Consider the following 24465-nt stretch of genomic DNA (forward strand, 5'->3'; position numbering starts at 1 on the left):
TCGAGAGTCTTTGAGAACGGGGCCCGACCTCTGCCTTACCGCCCTGCTCAAGGATCACCAATATAATGCTGGGCAGGCCTGGAACATCAAGGTAGGCCTCCGGGAACAGGAGCTCAGGAAGTTGCTGCTGCTCTGCACCGGAACCTCTGAATAGTGAGCACGTGGAGCTGGGCTGGCTCCCTTATATAGAGTCTGGCCCAGCCCACAAACCACACCCAGTCATGCTGCAGGGAAATATTCTAGGAGGTCCTAGAAAGGGACCACACCCTAACACACTCAGTAAGTCTGCAGCAATACCTTGCAAATGAACAGTTATTGCAAACATAATTAATAGTGTTTTTCAAGGTTAAACTCTGCAATGCAAAAGGTTAACATACTGCATATAAATATAATGCATGAATTATGCTCTTGCATAAAGGCTGGGTTTTTGCATTATTGTCGCCGGTAGAGCGCGCACTGTCCTGATGTTAACAGACACCTACTTTGCACACTGCACCCGGCCGCCCCTGTGTTCCTGAGGGTGTGTTTTGTGTGCTTGTGTGTGTGTCCCCCAGTGGTCTACAAAACCCCCCTGGTCTGCTCCCCGAGGACGCAGGTACATACCTGCTAGCTGACTGGAACCGGAGCACCCCTGTTCTCCATAGGCGCCTATGTGTTTTGGGCCCTCCTTTGACCTCTGCACCTGACCAGCCCTATGTTGCTGGTGCAGTGGCTTTGGGGTTGCCTTGAACCCTCAACGGTGAGCTGCCTATGTCCAGGAGACTGACTGTGTGAGTGCTTTACTTATTTGAAAAACTAACCAATACTTACCTCCCCCAGGAACTGTTGATTTTGCACTGTCCACTTTTAAAATAGCTATGTGCCATTTTAACCAAAACTGTGCGTACTACTGTTTTAAATCAAAGTTCTATACTTAACTGTGTGAATTACCTTGCATTTTATGTACTTACCTCAAATTTGAATCTTGTGGTTCTAAAAATAAATTAAGACAATATATTTTTCTATGTAAAAACCTATTGGCCTGGAGTTAAGTCTTTGAGTGTGTGTCCCTCATTTATTGCCTGTGTGTACAACAAATGCTTAACAGTACTCTCTGATAAGCCTACTGCTCGACCACACTACCACAAAATAGAGCATTAGTATTATCTAGTTTTGCCACTATCAACCTCTAAGGGGAACCCTTGGACTCTGTGCACACTATCTCTCACTTTGAGATAGTATATACAGAGCCAACTTCCTACATTGGTGAATCAGTGGTGGGGTCCAAGACTTTGCATTTGCTGGCCAATACCTGATCACATGACTAAAATTCCAAAAATTGTCATTAGAAATTGATTTTTGCAATTTGACTATTTTTCTAAATGTGCAAAAGTCCTGCTAGGGCCTTGTATAAGTCCCTGTTAGCATCTCTTTTAGAGTTTAAAGGTTTGTAAAAGTTAGGATTTAGGTTCTAGAAGTAGCTTTTAGATTTTTAAAAAAGTAATCCCAACTTTTAGAGTGATAATGAGTCATACAGAAGAGATAGTGATGGAACCCAACCTCACACCTTACCTGCATCTAGGGATGTCAGAGTTAAGGTCTCTCTGTAAGATTAAAAAACATAAAGACTGGGTCCAACCTTACCAAGGCAAAGCTCAAGGAGCTCTTGGCAGAGTTTACAAGAGACTACCCCCCTGTTGTGGAGAATGCTCCTTCAGATAGGGAAATTAGTGAACAGGAGGAATAACTCACCCCTCCTGTCTTAATTAGGGAGAACAGGGTTCGCAGAACCCTGACTCCACATATCAAAGTCAGAGAACCTGGTTCTTCCACAGCCACAGGGTAGCTCCTCTGTGGACCAGTGCCTCTGTAAGCATTGAGGACAGCCTCAATCTAGAGGACATCTTGTTAGCCAGGATGGCAAAAAGATTGTCTTTAGAAAAGCACCTCCCAGTCATTGAAAGGGAAAGAAAAGAGATGGGTTTAAGTCCCATCAATGGTGGCAGCAACTTAAATAGGGTCAGAGAAAGGGATTGTAACTAAATATGAAGAAGGTGATGACATCACCAAGTGGTTCACAGCTTTTGAGAGGGCTGTGCAACCAGAAAAGTAAGCAGATCTCACTGGGGAGCTCTTCTTTGGGAAATGTTCACTGGAAAATGTAGGGATAGACTCCTCACACTCTCTGGTAAAGATGCAGAATCTTATGACCTCATGAAGGATACCCTGATTGAGGCTTTGGATTCTCAACTGAGGAGTACAGGATTAGGTTCAGGGGGATCGCAAATCCTCGAGCCAGACCTGGGTTGATTTTGTTGACTTCTCAGTTAAAACACTAGATGATTGGATAACTGACAGTGGTGTAAGTGATTATGATGGGCTGTATAATTTATTTATGAAAGAACATCTGTTAAGTAATTGCTTTAATGACAAACTGCATCAACATCTGGTAAACCTAGGTCCAATTTCTCCCCAAGAATTGGGAAAGAAGGAAGACCACTGGGTCAAGACTAGGGTGACCAAGACTTCCACAGGGGGTGACCAAAAGAAAGGGGTCACACAGCCTCCCCAGGGGAAGGGTGGTGAGACATCCAAGGACAAAAGTAAAGAGTCTTTTACAGGGCCCCAAAAACCTGCTCAGGAGGGTGGGCCCGAGCCTCTTCACAGTCCACAAATGGATATAAGGATAAAAACTTTGATTCCCAAGAAGGCCTGGCTGAGGTAGAGCTCAAGACCCATGCAGCCATGCTGGGTATCCCTGAACTGGTGTGTGTCAAAACAAGGGCACAGACCAGGGCTCAGGGTGACAAAGAAGTGTTGGAGTCTGGAATAATGAACCAGCCTTCCAAGAGAAAAGGAAAGAAGACTGAGGAACCAGCTTCTGCACAGCACAAGAAACAGAAACTCTCTTCCCAGGAAGATGTTCTATCCCCTGAGGGAACTGAGTCCATGGAGCTAGAGCCTTATCAGGTTGAGCTCTTGGGACAAGGGGGCCCTCAAGGGAACAGCTGTATAAGGGAAAAAAGAGTTGTCCCTCTCTTGAAGGCCTAAGACAGCAAGCAGCTGAGCGACAAAAAGGAACTGTCAGTGGAACCCACAGGGTCTATTGGGAAGATGGACTCCTTTGCACTGAGGCAAGAGATCCAAAACCTGATGCCACTAGGAGAGTGGTAGTGCCTCAGGAGTTTAGGGAGTTCATTCTGACCTTAGCCCATGACATTCCCCTTGCTGGGCATTTGGGACAAACCAAGACTTGGGAGACATTAGTCAACCATTTCTATTGGCCCAATATGTCCCTGAAGGTTAAGGAGTTTTGCACCTCCTGTGTCACCTGTCAAGCCCGTGGTAAGACAGGTGTCCATCCAAAGGCCCCCCTCATTCCACTTCCGGTGGTGGGGGACCCCTTTGAGAGAGTGGGAGTGGACATAGTGGGTCCACTTGAACCTCCCACAGCATCAGGGAACCAATATAGCCTGGTAGTAGCGGATCCTGCTGCCAGGAACCCTGAAGCAATTCCCCTTAGGTCCACTACTGCACCTGCAGTAGCTATAGCACTCATAGGTATTTTAACCAGAGTGGGATTTCCTAAGGAGGTGGTTTCTGACAGAGGTACCAACTTCATGTCAGCTTACCTAAAACACATGTGGAATGCGTGTGGGGTGACTTACAAATTCACCACACCATACCATCCACAAACCAATGGCCTTGTAGAAAGGTTTAACAAGACATTGAAGGGCATGATCTTGGGGCTCCCTGAAAAACTCAAAAGGAGATGGGATGTCCTCTTGCCATTGCTGCTTTTCACCTACATAGAGGTGCCACAGAAGGGAGCACGGTTTTCCCCCTTTGAGCTTCTGTTTGGCCATCCTGTAAGGGGACCACTGGCACTTGTAAAAGAAGGCTGGGAGAGACCTCTCCATGAGCCTAAACAAGATGTAGTGGACTATGTACTAGACCTCCGCTCTAGGATGGCAGAGTACATGGAAAAGACAATCAAAAACCTTGAGGTCAGCTAACAACTCCAGAAGTTGTGATATGACCAAAAGGCTGCAATGGTTGAGTTTCAGCCAGGGCAGAAAGTCTGGGTTCTGGAGCCTGTGGTCCCATGGCACTTCCAGACAGATGGAGTGGCCCTTACCCAGTGCTAGAAAAGAAGAGTCAGGTCACCTACTTGGTGGACCTGGGCACTAGCAGGACCCCCAAGAGGGTGATCAATGTGAACCGCCTCAATGTCTTCCATGACAGGGCAGGTGTAAACATGTTAATGGTTACTGATGAGGATCAGGAAGCAGAGAGTGAACCTCTCCCTGACCTCCTCTCCACTGAGGCTAAAGATGGCTCAGTGGATGGAGTTGCCTACTCAGACACCTTCTCTGACCAACAGCAAGCTGACTGCAGGAAGGTCCTCCAGCAGTTTGCTGAGCTCTTTTCCTTGACCCATGGTCAGACACACCTGTGTACCCATGATGTGGACACTAGAGACAGTATGCCTGTCAAGAATACAATATTCAGACAGTCTGACCAAGTCAAAGAAAGCATCAAGATGGAAGTCCACAAGATGCTAGAGTTGGGAGTGATTGAGCACTCTGACAGTCCCTGGGCTACCCCAGTGGTCTTGGTCCCCAAACCTCACACCAAAGATGGCAAGAAAGAGATGACGTTTTGTGTGGACTAGAGAGGGCTCTGCTCTGTCACCAAGACAGATGCTCACCCCATCCCAAATAGGGCAGATGAGCTCATAGACAAATTAGGTGCTGCCAAATACTTAAGTACCTTTGACTTGACAGCAGGGTACTGTTAAATAAAAATGGCACCTGGAGCAAAAGAGAAAACAGCATTCTCTACACCTGATGGGCACTACCAGTTTACTGTGATGCCCTTTGGCTTAAAAAATGCCCCTGCCACCTTCCAAAGGTTGGTGAATCAAGTCCTTGCTGGCTTGGAGTCCTTTAGTGCAGCTTATCTTGATGATATTGCTGTCTTCAGCTCTAACTGGCAGGATCACCTTGTCCACCTGAAGAAGGTTTTGCAGGCTCTGCAAGCAGCGGGCCTCTCTATCAAGGCATCTAAATGTCAGATAGAGCAAGGTACTGTGGTTTACTTGGGACACCTTGTAGGTGGAGGCCAAGTTCAGCCACTCCAACCCAAGATCCAGACTATCCTGGACTGGGTAGCTCCAAAAACCCAGGCTCAAGTCAGTCCATTCCTTGGCTTGACTGGGTACTATAGGAGGTTTGTGAAGGGATATGGATCAATAGTGACACTCCTCACAGAACTGACCTCCAAGAAAATGCCCAAGAAAGTGAACTGGACCGTGGACTGTCAAAAGGCCTTTGACACCCTGAAGCAAGCTATGTGCACAGCACCAGTTATGAAAGCTCCAGATTATTCTAAGCAGTTCGTAGTGCAGACTGATGCCTCTGAGCATGGCATAGGAGCAGTCCTGTTCCAAACAAATTATGATGGCCTTGACCAACCTGTTGCTTTTATTAGCAGGAGATTACTCCCCAGGGAGCAGCGTTGGAGTGCCATTGAGAGAGAGGCCTTTGCTGTGGTTTGGTCCCTGAAGAAGTTGAGACCATACCTTTTTGGTACTCACTTCACAGTTCAAACTGACCACAGACCTCTCAGATGGCTGATGCAAATGAAAGGAGAAAACCCTAAACTGTTGAGGTGGTCCATATCCCTACAGGGAATGGACTTTGTAGTGGAACACAGACCTGGGACTGCCCATGCCAATGCTGATGGCCTTTCCAGGTTCTTCCACTTAGCAAATGAAGACTCTCTTAGAAAAGGTTAGTCTCATCCTCTTTCATTTGGGGGAGGGGAATTATGTAAGGAAATGCCTTCCTTGGCATGGTTACCCCCTGACTTTTTGCCTTTTGTTGATGCCAGTTATGATTGAAAGTGTGCTGGGACCCTGCTAACCAGGCCCCAGCACCAGTGTTCTTTCCCTAAACTGTACCTTCGTTCCCACAATTGGCACAGCCCTGGCACACAGATAAGTCCCTTGTAAATGGTACCCCTGGTACCAAGGGCCCTATTGCCAGGTAAGGTCTCTAAGGGCTGCAGCTTGTCTTATGCCTGGTGACCCCTCACTCAGCACACTGCCTCACAGCTTGTGTGTGCTGGTGGGGAGAAAATGACTAAGTCCACATGGCACTCCCCTCAAAGTGCCATGCCCACCTCTCACTGCCTGTGGCATAGGTAAGTCACCCTTCTAGCAGGCTTTACAGCCCTAAGGCAGGGTGCATTATCCAACAGGTGAGGGCATAAGTGCATGAGCACAATTCTCCTACAGTGTCTAAGCAGAACCTTAGACATTGAAAGTGCAGGGTAGCCATAAAGAGTATATGGTCCGGGAGTTTGTCAGACACGAACTCCACAGTTCCATAATGGCTACACTGAAATCTGGGAAGTTTGGTATCAAACTTCTCAGCACAATAAATGCACACTGATGCCAGTGTGGGATTTATTGCAAAACACACCCAGAGGGCATCTTAGAGATGCCCCCTGAATACCAGTCCGACTCCTAGTTCTAGGCTGACCAGTTTCTGCCAGCCTGCCACAACCAGACGAATTCCTGGCCACATGGGGTGAGTGCCTTTGTCACTCTGTGGCCAGGAACAAAGACTGTACTAGGTAGAGGTGCTTCTCACCTCCCCCTGCAGGAAATGTAACACCTGGCGGTGAGCTTCAAAGGCTCATACCTTTTGTTACAGCACCCCAGGGCATCCCAGCTAGTTGAGATGCCTGCCCTTCCGGCCACTGCCCCCACTTTTGGCGGCAAGGCAGGAGATGATAATGAGAAAAACAAGGAGGAGTCACCCACCAGTCAGGGCAGCCCCTAAGGGGCCCTGAGTTGAGGTGACCCCTGCCTTTAGAAATCCTCCATCTTGAGTTTGGAGGATTCCCCCAATAGGATTAGGGATGTGCCCCCCTTCCCTCAGGGAGTAGGCACAAGGAGGGTGTAGCCACCCTCAAGGACAGTAGCCATTCGCAACTGCCCCCCAGACCTAAACACCCCCCTAAATTCAGTATTTAGGGGTGACCCTGAACCCAGGAAATCAGATTCCTGCGACCTACACAAAGAAGATGGACTGCTGACCTGAAAGCCCTGCAGAGACGATGGAGACGACAACTGACTTGGTCCCAGCCCTACCGGCCTGTCTCCAGACTCAAAGAACCTGCATAGCGACGCATCCGACAGGGACCAGCGACCTCTGAGGACTCAGGGGGCTGCCCTGAACCCGAAGGACCAAGAAACTTCTTAGAGCAGCGTCACTGTTCACCAACTGCAAACATTTTGCAACTTTGAAATAACTCGCCCTTCCCGCCGGAAGCGTGAGATTTCTCACTCTGCACCCGACACTCCCGGCTTCAGCTCCAAAGAACAAACGCTACAGAGAGGACTCCCAAGCAACTGTGACATTGTGAGTAACCTGAGTCGACCCCCCTGCACCCTCACAGCGATGCCTGCAGGAAGGATCCAGAGGCATCCCCTTACCGCGACTGCCTGGTAACAAGGAACCCGGCGCCTGGACCAAGCACTGCACCCGCAGCCCCCACGACCGAGAGGAACCAACCTCCAGTGCAGGAGTGACCAGCAGGCAGCCCTCTTCCTAGCCCAGTCAGTGGCTGGCCCGAGAAGCCCCCCTGTGCCCTGCCTGCATCGCTTAAGTGACCCCTGGGTCCCTCCATTGCTTCCTATAGCAAACCTGATGCCAACTTTGTACACTGCACTCGGCCGCCCCGTGCCGAGTGTTCCCCCCAGTGCTCTACAAAACTCCGCTGGTCGGCTCCCCAAGGACGCAGGTACTTACCTGCCAGCAGACCGGAACTGGAGCACCCCTGTTCTACATAGGCACCTATGTGTTTTGGGCCCTTTTGACCTCTGCACCTGATCGGCCCTGTGTTGCTGGTGCGGTGACTTTGGGGTTGCCTTGAACCCTCAACGGTGGGCTGCTATGCCCAGGAGACTGACTGTGTGAGTGCTTTACTTACCTGAAAAACTAACCAATACTTACCTCCCCCAGGAACTGTTGATTTTGCACTGTCCACTTTTAAAATAGCTATTTGCCAATTTAACCAAAACTGTGCGTACTACTGTTTTAAATCAAAGTTCCCTACTTACCTGTGTGGAGTACCTTGCATTTTATGTACTTACTTCAAATTTTGAATCTTGTGGTTCTAAAATAAATTAAGAAAATATATTTTTCTATATAAAAACTATTGGCCTGAAGTTAAGTCTTTGTGTGTGTGTTCCTTATTTATTGCCTGTGTGTGTACAACAAATGCTTAACACACTACCCCCTAATAAGCCTACTGCTCAACCACACTCCCACAAAATAAAGCACTAGAATTATCTAATGTTGCCACTATCAACCTCTAAGGGGGACCCTTGGACTCTGTGCACACTATCTATCACTTTGAGATAGTATATACAGAGCCAACTTCCTACACATGGGGTCATATGTTCACCCAGAGCAAGAGAGAGAAAACAGCTCACAAGTTGGGACAAAAATGGTAAAGAAAGAGAAAAACTGAAAAAAAGTGACAAAGGGAGAAATCAGGGCTGGGAAAGAACCAACAAAAGTGAGATAACAGGGCAGTGAGTGTCTGGAGGTAGATGAAAAAGGCATGAGGTGGACTCAAAACCACCCAGCCTTGGTATTTGTCCCCCCAAATGTTCGTAGCACTGGTTGCAGGCTTCTGGGCAAAACATTTTGCCCCTGGAATTATCTTTTTACGAATTATGTAGTTTATTATCAGTTTTGCCTTTGTTGGCGCTGCAGCCCGCAGTCCATCACTAACTGTCGAAGTGTGAACTTTTTTCAAAGGTGTCTTTTTGCGTACTATGAAAAACCCGATGGAATCTAATTCTCACCCAGTGGTATTTCATGAGAATTGTGTGACCCTCTTTCGATTTTTATTAGTTATTTCCAACGATGTTAAATTCCTCTTCAAAACCACTTTTCAGAAAGCGTGATGTATGTAGATATTTCAGAGGATGGGACCACATATTTGAAATACACTGGACTCTCCGCTGTACTACGCAGGCCCATATTTCCCATTAGATTTCCCGACTTCCTCATCGCGTGCTTTTGTTACATTGCTGCTTGTCCCAGGGTGCATTGTGTGTCTCTTTCTTTTGGCAGGAGGCACACACAGTCAGGAGCCAAACACCTGTATTCTGCTGTACTCACTTAACTGCGGTCAAGCAGTCTCAATCCGGAACAGTACTAAAGGATTTGTTGAAATCAATGGCCGCACATCCATCAGCCTTGACCTGTTGCATGAACAGCGGATAGGTTCATTAATTTGTCTGCCATGATATCCCCCTCATGTTACTACCGATATAGAAATCATGTGCTTTGAAGATAGGCCCCGCCATGGACGTCATTTAGGGGTCTCATCTGCGACCCCTGGCTTGCCCTTTGCGACCCTTAACATTGCTTTTGCGACCCCCTGACCTCAAAGGAGGCAAAGACAGTGCCTGGAGCATAGTGTTAGATCATATTTAAAAAAAAATGGTTTTAAATGTATGTTTTGCGGTGCTTGCAAGTGGGTGGATGTTTACGTAAGAGTGTGTATAGGTGTGTGTCTGAGTATGTGTGTAAGCACGGGCGTGAGAGTGAAATTTAAGCACAAAGGGCGCGTGATGTGCGTGCATGCCACTTCCGCTACCCATGGCATTTCGGTGAATTGACGTTAATGGCCCCCGCTGTTTTCATCTATAACTGCACCCTTCCTCATCAGCCATTTGTGAAGCAGTAAATCCCACGCGCGGTATCACGGATTATCCACTTAAAAACAGTGTGACCCTGTGCTTATAATTAAAACTATCGGTGCTTCAGCAACATTGTCTGTGAGGAAATGTTTGTGATAAAATGTTTAGTGCTTATTCCTTAGAGCGTTATAGTGTATACATTGGAGTTGCTCACTCCCTAACTTCGGGCTGTGGCAGTTCTTAAGATTGTATTGACACGGCAGTAAGGAGTGTCAGCGGCTTGACAAAACCCACAAGTGACGCACGCATATATTGATTGTTGCAGCCGAGTGTTCACAACTGAGGGCGGTTTCAGGAGCTCAGCGAGAATGTTCATGCATTCGACTGACCAGATAAGAGGAGGACTGACAATGGCTGACGAGGAAGAGTTCAGTTGTGGGGTGAAGCAGGAGCTCAGTTGTACGAGCCTGTGTCCCTTAGGAAAAAGCGAAGGCTGATGCACAGAAACTAAGGGAAAGATGAATTACTCAATCGATATTTTCAACTAAATCCATAGAACGCGTTTAGAACATTTAAAACATAACTGAAGAATAAACTACTCCACGTATTCAATACAAGTAGTTAAGTACTCATGCAGGACAGCCATCGTGGTTTATGTATGTATAATGGACATCGCTTCAGATGTCATAAAGTGAATATGCAAAATTGAACACACTTAACGAACGCAAATGTCATTAAGCTATTAACAGTTTTCATTGGTCTTGAGAATCCTTGCTTAAGTGACTATAATGATCTCCTCTGGGCCGTATGAGGTCTACAATGTCAACTTGTAATAAAACATCACTTACACTGCATTGTCAATCAGTGCATCGTCAAGGGAAACCTGTATTTACCGTGTTTACCTCCTAAGCTACTTCCCTCGATGATATAGCGGTAATGGAGATAACGGCTGTAATATTCCCACTGCCGTACAGTGACACCCGCCCTCCTCAGTAGTCTGAAGACGGTACCTGCTGCGGCAGCCACGCTCAGTTCTCAGAAATGCCCCTGTGCAGCGTCGTGGTGTACATCACTCCTTGGATGTACATTCCTGGGCATTGGGCCCAGAGGGCAGCGCCAGGACATTTTTCCTGGAAAAGATAATAATTTCGCGGACGTGCACTGAGGCGCGCCCCATTCATTGCGGGCTGCCCATTACAGGTTCTTGCGCGTGCCGCGCGCGCAAGAGGTCACAACTGAGACCTGCTCTGATTAAATGCAGGTTTCTGGAGAATTAAAGAAAACATGCACAAAGACTGGCGAATAACAGGGATTGTTATTACTTGTATTGCATAATTATTCTTTCAGAGAAAGAAAGGGGATTGCGAGCAGTAATGGGTTATTGATTAGCTGTCCACGCCCTTTCATTAAGCATGTTCTTCACATCTGTTTAGCTCGATTGCATTCTGTATGGTGTGTCTCGAGGGCCATAGTAACAATATATAGAAAAATAACTCGTTCATTTAAATCTGCGAGGGAAGGCTGTAGACCTGTGCTCCATGTCCATATTGTAAATCCCCTGTATATTCTGGCTATTAGAAAGCTGAAGCCGTCCCAGATCATTATAGTAATTATAAAGAAAGGAAGAAGCCTGCATCTTCTGTCACAGAGTTCCAGGAGCTATGGCCCTTTAGGCACATTACTTTCAGGGGGAGCGGGCATACACGGGATCCAGCATTTTCCACACTGGGTGTCTGATCTCCATTGCCTATGTATCGTTGCCTTCCCTACCTTGAAATAAAATGATGTGTAATGCATGGGTGGTTGCAGCATGTGTGCTTATTTGCTTATTTACCCATGCATTATTTATTTATTTGATAAAGCACTCGGCAACCAATGTGGTGCCGGCGCCGAGAGGAGCAGTGGATTATAATAGAAGAAAGATGGACAGAGAATGCTGTGAGTTTCCAGAAAAGTCTTGAGAACAGATGCAAAGGCTTCTGAGCGGTCACTTACAGGCCCGAGGTGGAACCATCACATTTCACCTCACTCAGGAAGGGCGCGGTGATCAGGTGTGCCTGGAGCTGTATCCGAGTGAGTGTCAGCGCCTGTGACGCCGTGATTGGTGCGTTCCCTTACAGAAGTGATTGCTGAGAGCATATATGATGAGGTCCAGATGTGGACTGACTGAGAGCCAGACGATTCAGGCCAGCTGCCCGTGAAAAGCCCCGCAGTACATTGGTCCTACCCAACCTTGCATGGGAGTAGGAGGAAAGAAAGGCCTTCTGGACTGCAGCTAGGAGAAGGGCTCTTGAAAGATGGACCAAACTCTTGGGACCCAAGGGCTGGACTCTGTGGCATAAAGCAAAGTCCGGATGGTTGCTGTGAGGTTACCGCGGTGCCAGAACACATTCTCAGCATGTCTGAAATGAAGAGGTGAACGAGAGGACCCTCCAGACCACAGGCCCATTGATTCTGGTGTAGACTGAAGATGGGTGATGAACACAAGTTATTATATTTGGACTACCATTTTAAGTTGGTAACATAAGAGATTATGCTTGCTTGACGGGTAAGTACCACATTCATTTCCAGAAGCCTTGCGTTCTGCAGCAAGGAGTTTTAGGCAAAAACATAGTTTTCTTTGAAACTGTTGGTTTAGTTAAGTGCTGTCTCCCTAAATATTGTGCTGCCATCCAGAATATGTGGAAGGCGCTTGGGGGCAGAGAGGGAAGACGGGGGACATGTTGGCCTACTTACTTTATGTTTGTGTATGATAGCCACAATGAACTATATGTGATGTATGGTATACACAATCTGTGTTTGTCACCTGAGTGAGATTACATTCACGTGGATATGTATTGTATGGCCATACAAACTAGTTCAGAAAGGTTGCACACTCCTGCAAGAGGCTCACATGTATCCAGAGTATGACATCCAGAAGTCTGAGAATCTGTTGCATTGTGTGAGCCAACAAGTCATGTGCGTAGGGATTCATAGACTGTAATAACCAGCTAGAGGTCCTGAATATGTCTGATGCTGTTTATTTCCCATGTATTTTATCATGTCAAACCACATGTGTGGTCTATTCTTATACAGTACAGTTTATCAAAAATCCTAGGAAGGTGGGGAGTCGCCATTATCAATGTTCTAATATGACCTTGCCCTTACATTGACTACCACTTCATCTTCAAATAAGCAGGTGTGGAGCTAAAATAATAAATCTACACTTCATTATATAAACTCACGCTGATGATATAGTAATAGTCGATATGGTGGAGTCGAGATATGTGTAGGCCGATATTATTGCCCTCCATATTGTGACGTACAACCAGTGTCCTCCCCATTGGTTAACATACTCAAGTGAATGTGAGTGGGGTCGGGTGCAGCACTACTGACTCCCTTCACTTTTTGTGTGTGGGGATTGAGGGGGAGGAGCGGGGAGGAGGGTGTTTAAGGAAATGTGCAAACAGCATCCCCTGTAAACCGAGAATAGAAATGCCTGTTACTGGCGGGCGCCTTATCTGACTCACAGCCCGTACTTGAATATAAAAACTGTCATTTTCTGAGCTGTCATTTCTCTGAGTGTTATTTTATCTCTAATGCGATGCAGAGTTGAGCAGGTCTGTACCTTATTTTCCTGTATATTTAACTTTCATTATATGCATTTATACTTTTGAATATATAACTTAAACTGCTTGAACAGAAAAGAGAGTGGAAGAAAACCGTCTTTTAAGACATAGCAATATACTTTGTGGCCTAAAACACCCCGGCTGTGGTTTGTCAATCTTGTTTTTCACTTTAGCTTTGCACTCTGCTGCCTACATCAAATCAGTAGAATTGCAGCACTTAACCCACTACCCGAGTCCACAAAATGTCTTGCTTATACAGTTCACAGTTATTATTGTTATCACGCCTCTGCTTCAGAAGGCACATACCACTTAACAGAGCAAAGAACCAACCCTCACACCCAGGGCACCCTTAAGCGCATTTGTAGCTATTACTAAGCAGGTTTTATTATTATCCAATTCAATGGTACCCAGTTAATTGACCTCAGAAGTGTGGAAAGTTCAGTCGGCCTCGCCAAGGTTTAAACCCTTGGCCTGCAGATAACAATGTACGGAGGCAACAAACATTAACTACCTGAACCATCTTGTGGGCACATATTTCATTACTGGGAATTCATTTCACCTGAAGCATATGAGACTGAATTCACTTTTGAAGTTTTCACCTGTGCCGCCATTGAAGGTCTGTGTCTTTAATTTGTCGCCCTATGTTAATTAGGTGAGTTTTGCTTCACTGAAAGATTGATTACAGCAACAGCATCAGATGTTAGATCACACGAATGTGTAGCACTTGATGCGGTTTTATATTGTCTTTTTCTAAGAGTTATTGCACATCCCACTGTACTCTATACTGAATATACTACGTGCAGTACACATTACTCAATACTGCTCTCTTGACAGGGGGCAGTCTTTCTTGCCTGCTATTCCCGGGGTGCAAGCTCATTTTTTGGAAGACCGGGTATCCAATCAGGAGAGGACCACGGCCATTCTTTTGGATCAGGCGTTCCGGCTCAAGGATGAACTAGTCGTGAGCCTGCGTAATAGCCGGGGCTCGTACCAGGGAGAAGTGATGGCTCATCGGCTGCTGGAGAACCACATACACACCATAACCAGTATCGTCAGTCAGCTCAGCAGAGATATAGAGGTAAGCGTCGTTTATGCAAATTTCCAGCACTCCATATCTCGCTCTCAATCGTTTCACCTTTAAGCTACATTCATTTGCCTATGGTTCTAGTTAGCCAATGGAAGGGGCATTTGCTTTGTTTTGAGTAACAATTAGCAGCTGGCTGCTTTTCTTTCTTCCAATGATGTCAATTTCTCTTAGCTTATTCTTACTGTGGCCACCCAGACCAATGAAACTATTAGCAATTAATGCTTCACCTTTTCTCTTCTCAGTTTGGGAAATCTATGCTTTCCAGTTTTAACACAGGTTAATAAATTACTGAACACATCTCCATCCTGACAAATTCAGCCTTCTTTCAACTTCATCTGCTTAGGAACTCAATCCCTCGATCCCACCGGCGGCTACAGACCAGCGGTGCAAGCTTTGGCATTCACTATTCCCTACAGAGATTTTGCCCAAATCAAATCAAATCAAATCAAAACATTTATAAAGCGTGCTACTCACCCGTGAGGGTCGCAAGGCGCTAGGGGGAGGGGGTTACTGCTGCTCGAAGAGCTGCCTCCGGAATGCAGGGTGGTCCTGGGTGGTCCTGAGGTTGGCGGGGAGGGAGTTCCATGTCTTGGCCGCCAGGTAGGAGAAGGATTTCCCACCTGCCGTGGTGCGGCGGATGCGAGGGACGGCGGCGAGTGTGAGGTTGGCGGAGCAAAGTTGACGGGTGGGCGTGTAGAAACTGAGGCGACGGTTGAGGTATTCGGGTCACTTGTTGTGGAGGGCTTTGTGTGCGTGGGTGAAGAGCCGGAAGGTGATCCTTTTGTTGACGGGAAGCCAGTGCAGGTGTCTCAGGTGGGCGGAGATGTGGCTGTTGCGGGGTATGTCGAGGACGAGGCGGGCGGAGGCGTTTTGTATTCGCTGCATACGTTTCTGGAGTTTAGCGGTGGTTCCTGCGTATAGGGTGTTTCGGTAGTCCAGGCGGCTTGTGACGAGGGCCACAGTTTTTCTGGTGTCGGCGGGGATCCAGCAGAAGATCTTTCGGAGCATGCAGAGAGTGAGGAAGCAGGAAGATGATACGGCGTTGGCTTGTTTGGTCATGGTGAGAAGCGGGTCCAGGATGAATCCGAGGTTGCGTGCATGGTCTGAGGGGGTTGGTGCGGTGCCTAGGGCCGTGGGCCACTAAGAATCGTCCCAGGCGGACGGGGTGTTTCCGAGGATGAGGAATTCCGTTTTGTCTGAGTTCAGTTTCAGACGGCTCAGTTTCATCCATTCTGCGACGTCTTTCATTCCATCTTGCAGGTTGGTCTTGGCGCCAGTGGGGTCCTTGGTGAGGGAAAGTATCAGCTGAGTGTCGTCGGCGTAGGAGGTGATGATGATGTTGTGTTTGCGTACGATGTCGGCGAGGGGGCTCATGTAGACATTGAAGAGAGTCGGGCTGAGCGAGGAGCCTTGTGGGACGCCGCAGATGATCTCGGTGGGGTCTGAGTGGAATGGAGGGAGGTAGACTCTTTGGGAGCGGTTGGAGAGGAAAGAGGCGATCCAGTCCAGGGCCAGTACTTGGATACCGGTGGAGCGCAGGCAGGATGTTAGGGTTTGGTGGCAGACGGTGTTGAAGGCAGCCGAGAGGTCGAGGAGGATGAAGGCGACTGTTTCTCCGTTGTCCATCAGAGTTCTGATGTCGTCTGTGACTGAGATGAGGGCGGTTTCTGTGCTGTGATTGGCTCAGAATCCAGACTGAGAGAGCTCGAGTAGGTTGTTGTCTTCAAGGAAGTTGGTCAGTTGCTTGTTGACAGTCTTCTCAATGACTTTGGCAGGGAAGGGGAGGAGCGAGATGGGGCGGAAGTTCTTCAGGTCGCTGGGGTCCGCCGTAGGTTTGTTCAGTAGGGTGTTGACTTCTGCGTGTTTCCAGCTCTCGGGGAAGGTGGCAGAAGCAAACGAGCTGTTGATGATGGTCTGGAGGTGCGGGGCGATGATGTCGTCAGCTTTGTTGAAGATGAAGTGTGGGCAGGGGTCCGAGGGGGCACCGGAGTGGATGGAGTTCATGGTAGCTTTGGTCTCCTCCGCGCTGATGTGAGTCCAGGCGTTGAGGGTGATGGCTGGGGTTGTAGGTTCTGTGGTGGTTTGCTGGGTCTGGTGTCCGAAGCTGTCGTGTAGGTCGGTGATCTTACGATGGAAGAAGGTAGCGAGGGAGTTGCAGAGGTCTTGTGAGGGACGGATGGAGTTGGAGTTGGCGTTAGGATTGGAGAGCTCTTTGACGATGTTGAAGAGTTCTTTGCTGTTGTGAGTGTTCTTGTCCAGTCTGTCTGTGAAGGAAGTTCTTGTGGTGGCACGGATCAGCTGATGGTGTTCGCGGGTGGCTTTTTTGAGGGCAGACATATTTTCTGCGGTGTGCTCCTTGCGCCAGGCTTTCTCGAGGGTACGGCAGTTTTTTTTTAATTCCTTGAGGGTGTCTGTGAATCATTGAAGGTTTCCTGGTGCTGGTCTGTCTTGGGAGGCGCCTGAGGGGTGCGAGGTTGTCCGCGCAGTTGGTGATCCAATGAGTGAGGCTGAGGGCTGCGTCGTTGGGGTCGGTGGAGAAGGTGGGTTGGTTGTCGCTGAGAGTGGAGAGAAGGTGTTCCGTGGGGATTTTGTTCCAATGTCTGCGTGGGATGGGTTGTGTACGGAGGTGGAGAGTCATCGTCTGAAGGTGAAGTGGACACATCTGTGGTCGGTCCAGTGTATTACGGAGGAGTGGCTGAAGGATACGTGGTTGCTGGCGGAGAAGATGGGGTCGAGCGTGTGTCCAGCGATGTGGGTGGGGGTGTTCACCAGTTGCTTGAGACCGATGTTGGCGAGGTTGGCGAGCAGGGTGGTGGTGTTGAGGTCGTTGTTCTGCTCCAGGTGGAAATTGAGGTCACCGAGGAGAATGTGGTCCGGCGAGGCAAGGGCGTGCGGGGAGATGAAGTCAGCGATGGATTCGCTGAAGAGGGCGCGTGGTCCAGGGGGTCTGTAGATGAGAGTACCTCTGAGGGTGGTCCTGGGGTCGGTGTGGATCTGGAAGTGCATGTGTTCGGCGGCGAGGGGGGTGTCTTCGGTGGAGGTGGTGACGTTGATGGAGTCCTTGAAAACGATGGCGATTCCTCCATCGACTTGGTTGGTGAGGTCTCTCCTGGTGATCTTGTAGCCGTCCGGGATGGCTATGGCGATGTCGGGGGCCAAGGAGGCGTTCATCCAGGTCTCAGTGATGAAGGCGACATCCGGAGCGGTGGAGTCCAGGAGTTCCCATAGTTCAATGGTGTGCTTGTGGACGGAGCGTGCGTTGATGAGGATGCATTTGAGGTAGTTATTGGCGCGTGGGCTGGCGGGCGGGGTGCAGTCGCGGTGGAAGGTGAGTTTGCAGGTGAGGCATGCGAAGGGTCCATGGGTGCGTTTAGGGTTGGCTTGGAAGCAGGTTCTGGAGCGTCCCGGGTTGAGAGCGTGGAGGAAGGTGTGGTCGTAGCGGTGCTGCGGGGTTTGGGAGTGCTGGGGGCCAGGGGTCGTGGCGCTGGGCGCGGTCCAGGTGCGGACGGGTGCAGACGGGCTTGCCTTTGGTGCGCCTTCGGCGCGGCTGCACAGCAGCCGCCATAAGAGGGAGGAGGTGGGGAGGAGGGGTCAGCTGGGGGCGGGAGGTGGGGGGGGACGAATGGGAGCAGGGGGGGGCGGGGCCGAGCGGGAGGTGGCGGCGGGAAAGCAGAGGGCGGGGGGTCAGGTAGAGGGGAAGGGAAAAAAGATAGGGAAGGGGGGATTACAGAGGAAGAGAGGAGTCAGGAAGAAAAGAAGAGAGGAGTAGAAGAGGAAGGAGAGAAGAGTCAAGAAGAAGAGGAGGAGAGAAGAGTCAAGAAGAAGAGGAGAGACCACAGAAGAGGAGGAGAGGAGAGTCAAGAAGAAGAGGAGAGACCACAGAAGAGGAGGAGAGAAGAGTCAAGAAGAAGAGGAGAGACCACAGAAGAGGAGGAGAGAAGAGTCAAGAAGAAGAGGAGAGACCACAGAAGAGGAGGAGAGAAGAGTCAAGAAGAAGAGGAGAGACCACAGAAGAGGAGGAGAGGAGAGTCCAGAAGGAGAGACCAGAGAAGCAGAGGAGGGAAGAGTCCAGAAGATGAGGAGAAGGCCACAGAAGAAGAAAAGGAACACACAGAGAAGAGTACAGAAGAAGAAAAGAACACGGAGGACGGGGTGAAGAGGAGGAGAAGAGCACAGAAGAACACAAGAGAAGAAAGAACACGCAGGACGGGGTGCAGAGGAGGAGAAGAGCATAGAAGAACACAGAAGAAGAAAGAACCAGGTCCAGATCCTCCATTGCATCATTCAAAACCATCTTACTTGCATCCGTGTTGTACCACACCACAGAGGAAATATTGACCTGCAGATGCATCAAGACCATAAAATGGATTTCCAAAATATTGTCACAGCTCAATTATTTTACACTTAAATGCAATTTCATTTTTCATAAGTCAATATTATAGCCACAATATATCTGTAGGTCGATATTTCGTGGTCAGTAGTGCGACATACAATCCATTAGTCGCAAGCACAAAAATCACACTCTTTCGCCCCTATCATAAAATCTTAAAATGTATTCACTGGCTGCAGCTGCAGGCAAGAATGAGCACCAAAATAGCCTTCATAATAAAGAAAGCTCTCCAGTCAGGCTCTCCATCCTACCTAAAAGTAAAACTTCATGGTAGAGAAGGTGCAATGAACACAACAGGCAAAACTAATCTACTTTGAAACATTTCCAAATCCCCAAAATAAGGGCGAAAATCAAGCATTTGTCTGGCCTCTAGATGGTGGAATCTCATGCCAGATCACTTTGGACTAAATCCGGCTCTTTAGTCATTCAGAAAAGACCCGACGACTCTCGCCTTTTACACCCCGGCTCACAGGCTGTTTCTTTTCTTACCCTTTGCACCTCTGAGAATGCATCTTCCTGTAGAAATATTCACTTAGCTCTTCGCCTATGTGGCGAGCTTTCCTCTATAAAACTTCCAAAAATAAACACATAGTCGGCAGAATCTAGGTATTGAGATTAATGAAACAAATCTAGTGTTTTGTTTAGACATTGTGTTTTTTTCTTGCAACACACAAATGCAGCATTCTGACATAAAATATTCCTAGGAACGAGTATAGTACATACAATTTATTTCTCTGAACATCTGCAGTCTGTAGCTACCTACTGCGGTTACTCCCATTAAACCTTGTCTTGTTTGCTCGTTGACATCTATAACCATCCACCAAGTGTTCTGATTGCCCTGCTGTTCTTGATAACTGCTTCACTACTCTTGATAGTTTGCTGTTTTTCCTGTTGAGCTTGCATTAACTTCTGTTGCCCAATTCACTCCATGATTCAGGTTTAATCTCTGCAGTCTTATTATTATTGTCTGACCCTTATTATAAAAACCGGTCTTACTTTAAGTGATGAATATCACCAATCTCCTTGTAATTATTCTATCAGAGGTATATTTGCCCCTCACCATTTGAATGCCCCAGTGGTATTTTAATCATCTTTGTATTTATTTTAATTGCAAAATATGACATTTTCCAAATTCCAAATTTTATGGTTCTAGCCCAACTACTTAGCTGAGAGTCTTATGTTGTTAATTTTGCCATCATTGCTTTCAAATAGGTTGGTGTGAGTCTTTGATCCCCAAGACAGTGAGTTGATGTGTGCCACCTGAAAGCATCTTGCACTGTAAATGTTGTGACTTGACAAACTGAGATATGGGTCACATGTGCATATTCAATGTCAATCTTGATAGCTTGAAGTTATGATCCTGTAAAGTGTGTGTTCACAGTCTACTATCCCCAGTGCTCAGTCGTTCCTAGAGTGCTTACACTTTTATGCACACCAAAAGAAAGACACTAAGGCCTGTGAGGGTGGAAGGAAGTGACTCTTATCAACACCGTTAACTACAGGTTTCTTGTAGGTGTGGGCTTCGCCGTTAGGACGTGTGAGGCAGGAGCATGTACATCTATCCAACACCACCTACTCTACTTGACTTAGGGATACAGGGTCGATCAGTAGGCTTGTGAGGCCAGGAGCAGGCAACTTTTGTCAACTCCACCTGGTTCATTTTTATCGAGTGGTAGGATTGCTTTGAAGGCCTGCGATTGCAGGAGAATCTCTATTTGTTTCAGGGGTAAGAGCCAGTTATTGGGGCCTCTGATGGAGGGTACAGGTCCCACATACCAAAGCTGCATGAGCCATCTATCTTGGGAATTAGGATCGCTCGAAAGCATGTAAGGCATGGGCAGGTAGTTCTTGCCAGTGCTTCCTGCTCTGTTTGATTCAGGTGTGAGGAGAGCCAGCGAGCAGTCTGGGAGGCCAGGAGCAGTCCCTCCTGCAATGTCACTTCCTCTGATCCTGACCCTCTCTACAAAAGCAACATTTAATGACAAAGTCAGCAGGTTTGCTTTAATGTTTGACCACAAGCAAACACACCTACCACCAAATAATGCCTACATTACTTTGAAGCCAGATGTATTATTAGAGTATTTTGTATTGACTGTGTGTGACAACTCTCTTGCATTTTCTGGTTGTATGCTGCTCAAAATTTGATGGTTATATTTTTTAGAATTTAAAGGTACAATCTCACAAAAATACCCCTCCTAACTCTTTTTAACAATGGAAACCTGTCACGTATATATCCCCAAGTAAGGCTTTCCTAGAACATTGTGTAGCATTCATTGGGGAATTACATTCTTAAGCAGTCCCACCAAAATGTGTACCTGGGATTTTAACCAGTCATAAAGCAAGTTGCATGCATATTTACTTATTTTGCAACTGCAGTTGATTATAACCTTGTCATATACAATATATGGTTGCACCTTGGTAGGTGACAAGAGAATAATTCCATATTTAATTGGTGAATGAAAATATTATAATTTCTGGTCACCTCACTGGTGCACCGTGAAATAGCTCGACATTGTTGTCTATTTTGTTATACCCCCAATATGCTAGTAATAAAATAGCTGTACAGCACGGCTGTAGCACATAGATGTTCAGAAAGTCAAGGACCCACTATTACAAAGGAATACTTACATACTGACTTCATGTCACTAACACTATTATTAAACAGAAAATGTTAAAGCCAGTTTTGTTGCCAACTGCACCGATAAGGTGTCCTTTAGCTCCAGAAGCGCACAGAACATTTATAGTGTGGTCTGCAGCACATTAACATCCTCATACATGTATGGGTGTTTGTGCATGAAATCAGAACTCTGCCAAGTTTATCTTCTCAATATGGTTTGTTGTTTCTATTTTTTGTCAGCAATCCACAGGCAACAGTCTCCAATTACAAAGATAATTCATTCTGTATTTTGTAGGTCTCAACTACCAGACAGTGCAAGCTATCTGGTTGCAAAAAAGACCTATTGTGGGCTTATCATGAATTTGCAGTGGGTTGCAGCCCACCCATTGCTTCTCAGTGGTTGACTTGATTGTCACCCTCATTTGCTTGCTTCTTATTTAATGGCTTGCCTTCCCTTGTGTTTGTTCCTCCTCTGGAGCGTAGCATCTTTATCATCCTCTCATAGTTAGAGAACTACTTTTTCTTCTTTTTGGTTCAGCACTCCATTAGAGTGCATGTGTTTTCTAGCTCCTTTCATTGTGTGCTTCTCTGCCCTGCCAAATATCTCTCCCACACTCTGCTTCTCTCGCTTGTGTACTGCTTGTTCACTCTCTCTCTCGTGTGCTTCTCTACCATCAAACTCCTCTGCACCCCATTCCATGTTGCTCACTACCTTGTGTGCTCCCCCCTACCCACATGTTGCACTCTCCATCGTGTGCTGCGTTTCCCTTTCTCCCCATCCAGATTTCTTTATATTTTATCCCCCAGGTCCCTTTCCCCCACCTGCTCCTCCAATTCCACCATCTTTGCATAACTTTTTTGTATATATTTAAATTTTTTGGCATGTTTAGGTAGAAAGTTTTGCACTGGTCTCAGATTGGTAAATTAAATAGATTTAGCCTGGGTCACTTCTTAGACACGTACACATGTTGATGCAATCACAAACATACGTCATCATGCATGCATGCTTCTAAATGTTTTTTTTATTTTGTCCGATGCTGTACAGCATTGGCAAAGGCAATAGGTGCATGCAAGGAAAACAACCAAATTGCCTGCGGTTGGGGTAATAAAATACTGTAATTATAAGGGTAAAATGGACCCCTCAGTGCCTACCGCACTAATGGTAGTTACATCCCTTTTTGCAATAATTGTTAGGGTTAGAACAGTTTGAGGAACTCGTCCTGTAAGGTAATATTATAAATTTGGAAACAATGATACTAATGAGAAAGTTTTTCCAATTATTATAGCATTGGAAAATCTGACATCAAAGGATGTTCTTGGCAATCTAAGGCATTATTGCAAAGATCCACACCTTTTAGATGGTCACTACTTTCTTCTTCTCTCACCCAAACTGTTTTCAAGGATCTTATACTGGCTTTTGTGAGTCAGCCCCTCATGAATCGCACTGGAATTGTCCAAAATCCATAACATTTTGAGAAATAGAAGGTAAAGTGAGCATAATTGGACAATCCTATTGGAGCAGGGTCAAGACTGATATGCTGGTTGGAATTCTTCCTCGACCTGTGGCAGTGGTTAGACTTCTGGCAAGCATTCCTCCCATCAACCGTTGTGTACTTGTTGTAATACTTTAGGTCGCCAAGGGTACAGCCAGATGTGTGTCCCGTGCTCTTTGTGCCACTGGAACCAAGCTACACATGACTGAAGAGCCCTAGCTAGGGTGAAACCGGTCTTGCGTTGCTTGTGCTTCGACCTGGCAGTTCGCACTGGACTGTACCTACTGGAGAAGGGTCAAAACAAATATAGGTTTGGCAAACTAAGGTGGCATGGTGGGCAAAAGAAAGATTGGATGGAATGCAACCCAGAGCGATTGCCAGTAATTAGAATTTTTTAAGCATTCCTCCTGTAACCTTTTGTGTGTTTGATGTGAAACCTAAATAGCCTAGACATTTCAAAGTACAAGAGAGGGAGAAATAATAGAGTCATCTCATGTGAACGTTTTCTGTCAGCGTTTTCGGTTGAGAGGGGCATAGGCTGAGCAGTATGGGTTGGCAATGGCACACTTATGTGTTGTATTACATCTTAGAGATGGAGAGCACCGTTGGCATTGATGGGAAATATGTTGGTGATGTTGCAGGAAATACTATTTAAACTTGGTGACCAATATTATTTGTCCATTGTTTGCAATTTTGATGGACAGTAAATTATCTGTCACTGAAGAGCACAGTCATGTTTATCAATGAATTGCCAATATTCGGTTGCACTGACAGATATTATTCCATGATATGAATGGGACATTTTCTGGTGAAATGATGGCTATAACACTTGCACAGGAAGCAATTAATGGGAATTTGCAGGTTTGGTGTCAGCCAAGACCTTTTGATTTTACTGAAATTGTATATGTAATATACTTATAGGAGCTTTCAGAGAGCCCTTTCACACATTGGACTGTTACTGTCATTCACATTTTTCTTCAACTCAGTACAAGATATAGCATAGTCAGCCCACTTCTGCCACCTGTTAACGCTACTGTGGTTGAAGGCATTCTTCCCTTTGGCAAAGTATTTCATTTCAGTGCCAGGAACTACTATGACAATGTATGTTTTTGAGACTGGAAAATACATTTAGCTTTTAACCATTCTTTTTAGGTTGAGCGTTAGCGTTTCGCCTGCTATATACTAAAGTATACAATAGAGTGAGTTCCAGCATTCTGATTTGTTATTTGCAGTGTCCTTCAAAAATCCTTGCTTGCTAGTGGTCAGTTTGCCTCTTTGTCCTGCCTTTTTTCACTTTGGGAGCATCACAATGTACTGTGTAATTACGCTATGTCCTGTTTATCTCTTCTGTAAGGGACTTTTTTTTGGCATTTGCATGTTTCACCTCAACAGTGTGGGTGCATGTTCAGTCCCTCCTCCCCACCAGCTCCCTCTGTAAACATAAACCAACAGCAGAGGGGTTTTTTCCAGGGCCAGCTCACCCTCGCTGTCTTCCTTTTGTTGTTTTCAGTCTGTGTGGCAATAAAAGTCCAGTCAGTAATTTACAACGCTATGAGCTCTA

The 24465-nt window shown here is 46.8% G+C and overlaps 1 protein-coding gene across 4 annotated transcripts in view; it reads left to right on the plus strand.

Annotated features, from left to right (window-relative positions):
- Positions 1-24465, plus strand: part of FAM81B (family with sequence similarity 81 member B) — a 408082-nt gene that overhangs the window by 63645 nt on the left and 319972 nt on the right. For all 4 annotated transcript variants that reach the window (XM_069225555.1, XM_069225546.1, XM_069225537.1 and 1 more), the window contains one exon: positions 14152-14395. In XM_069225555.1, coding sequence (XP_069081656.1) covers positions 14152-14395 — 244 coding nt within the window. The remainder of the gene's footprint in view (positions 1-14151; positions 14396-24465) is intronic.

The sequence above is a fragment of the Pleurodeles waltl genome, chromosome 1_1, assembly GCF_031143425.1.
Source record: "Pleurodeles waltl isolate 20211129_DDA chromosome 1_1, aPleWal1.hap1.20221129, whole genome shotgun sequence".
NCBI lineage: Eukaryota > Metazoa > Chordata > Amphibia > Caudata > Salamandridae > Pleurodeles > Pleurodeles waltl.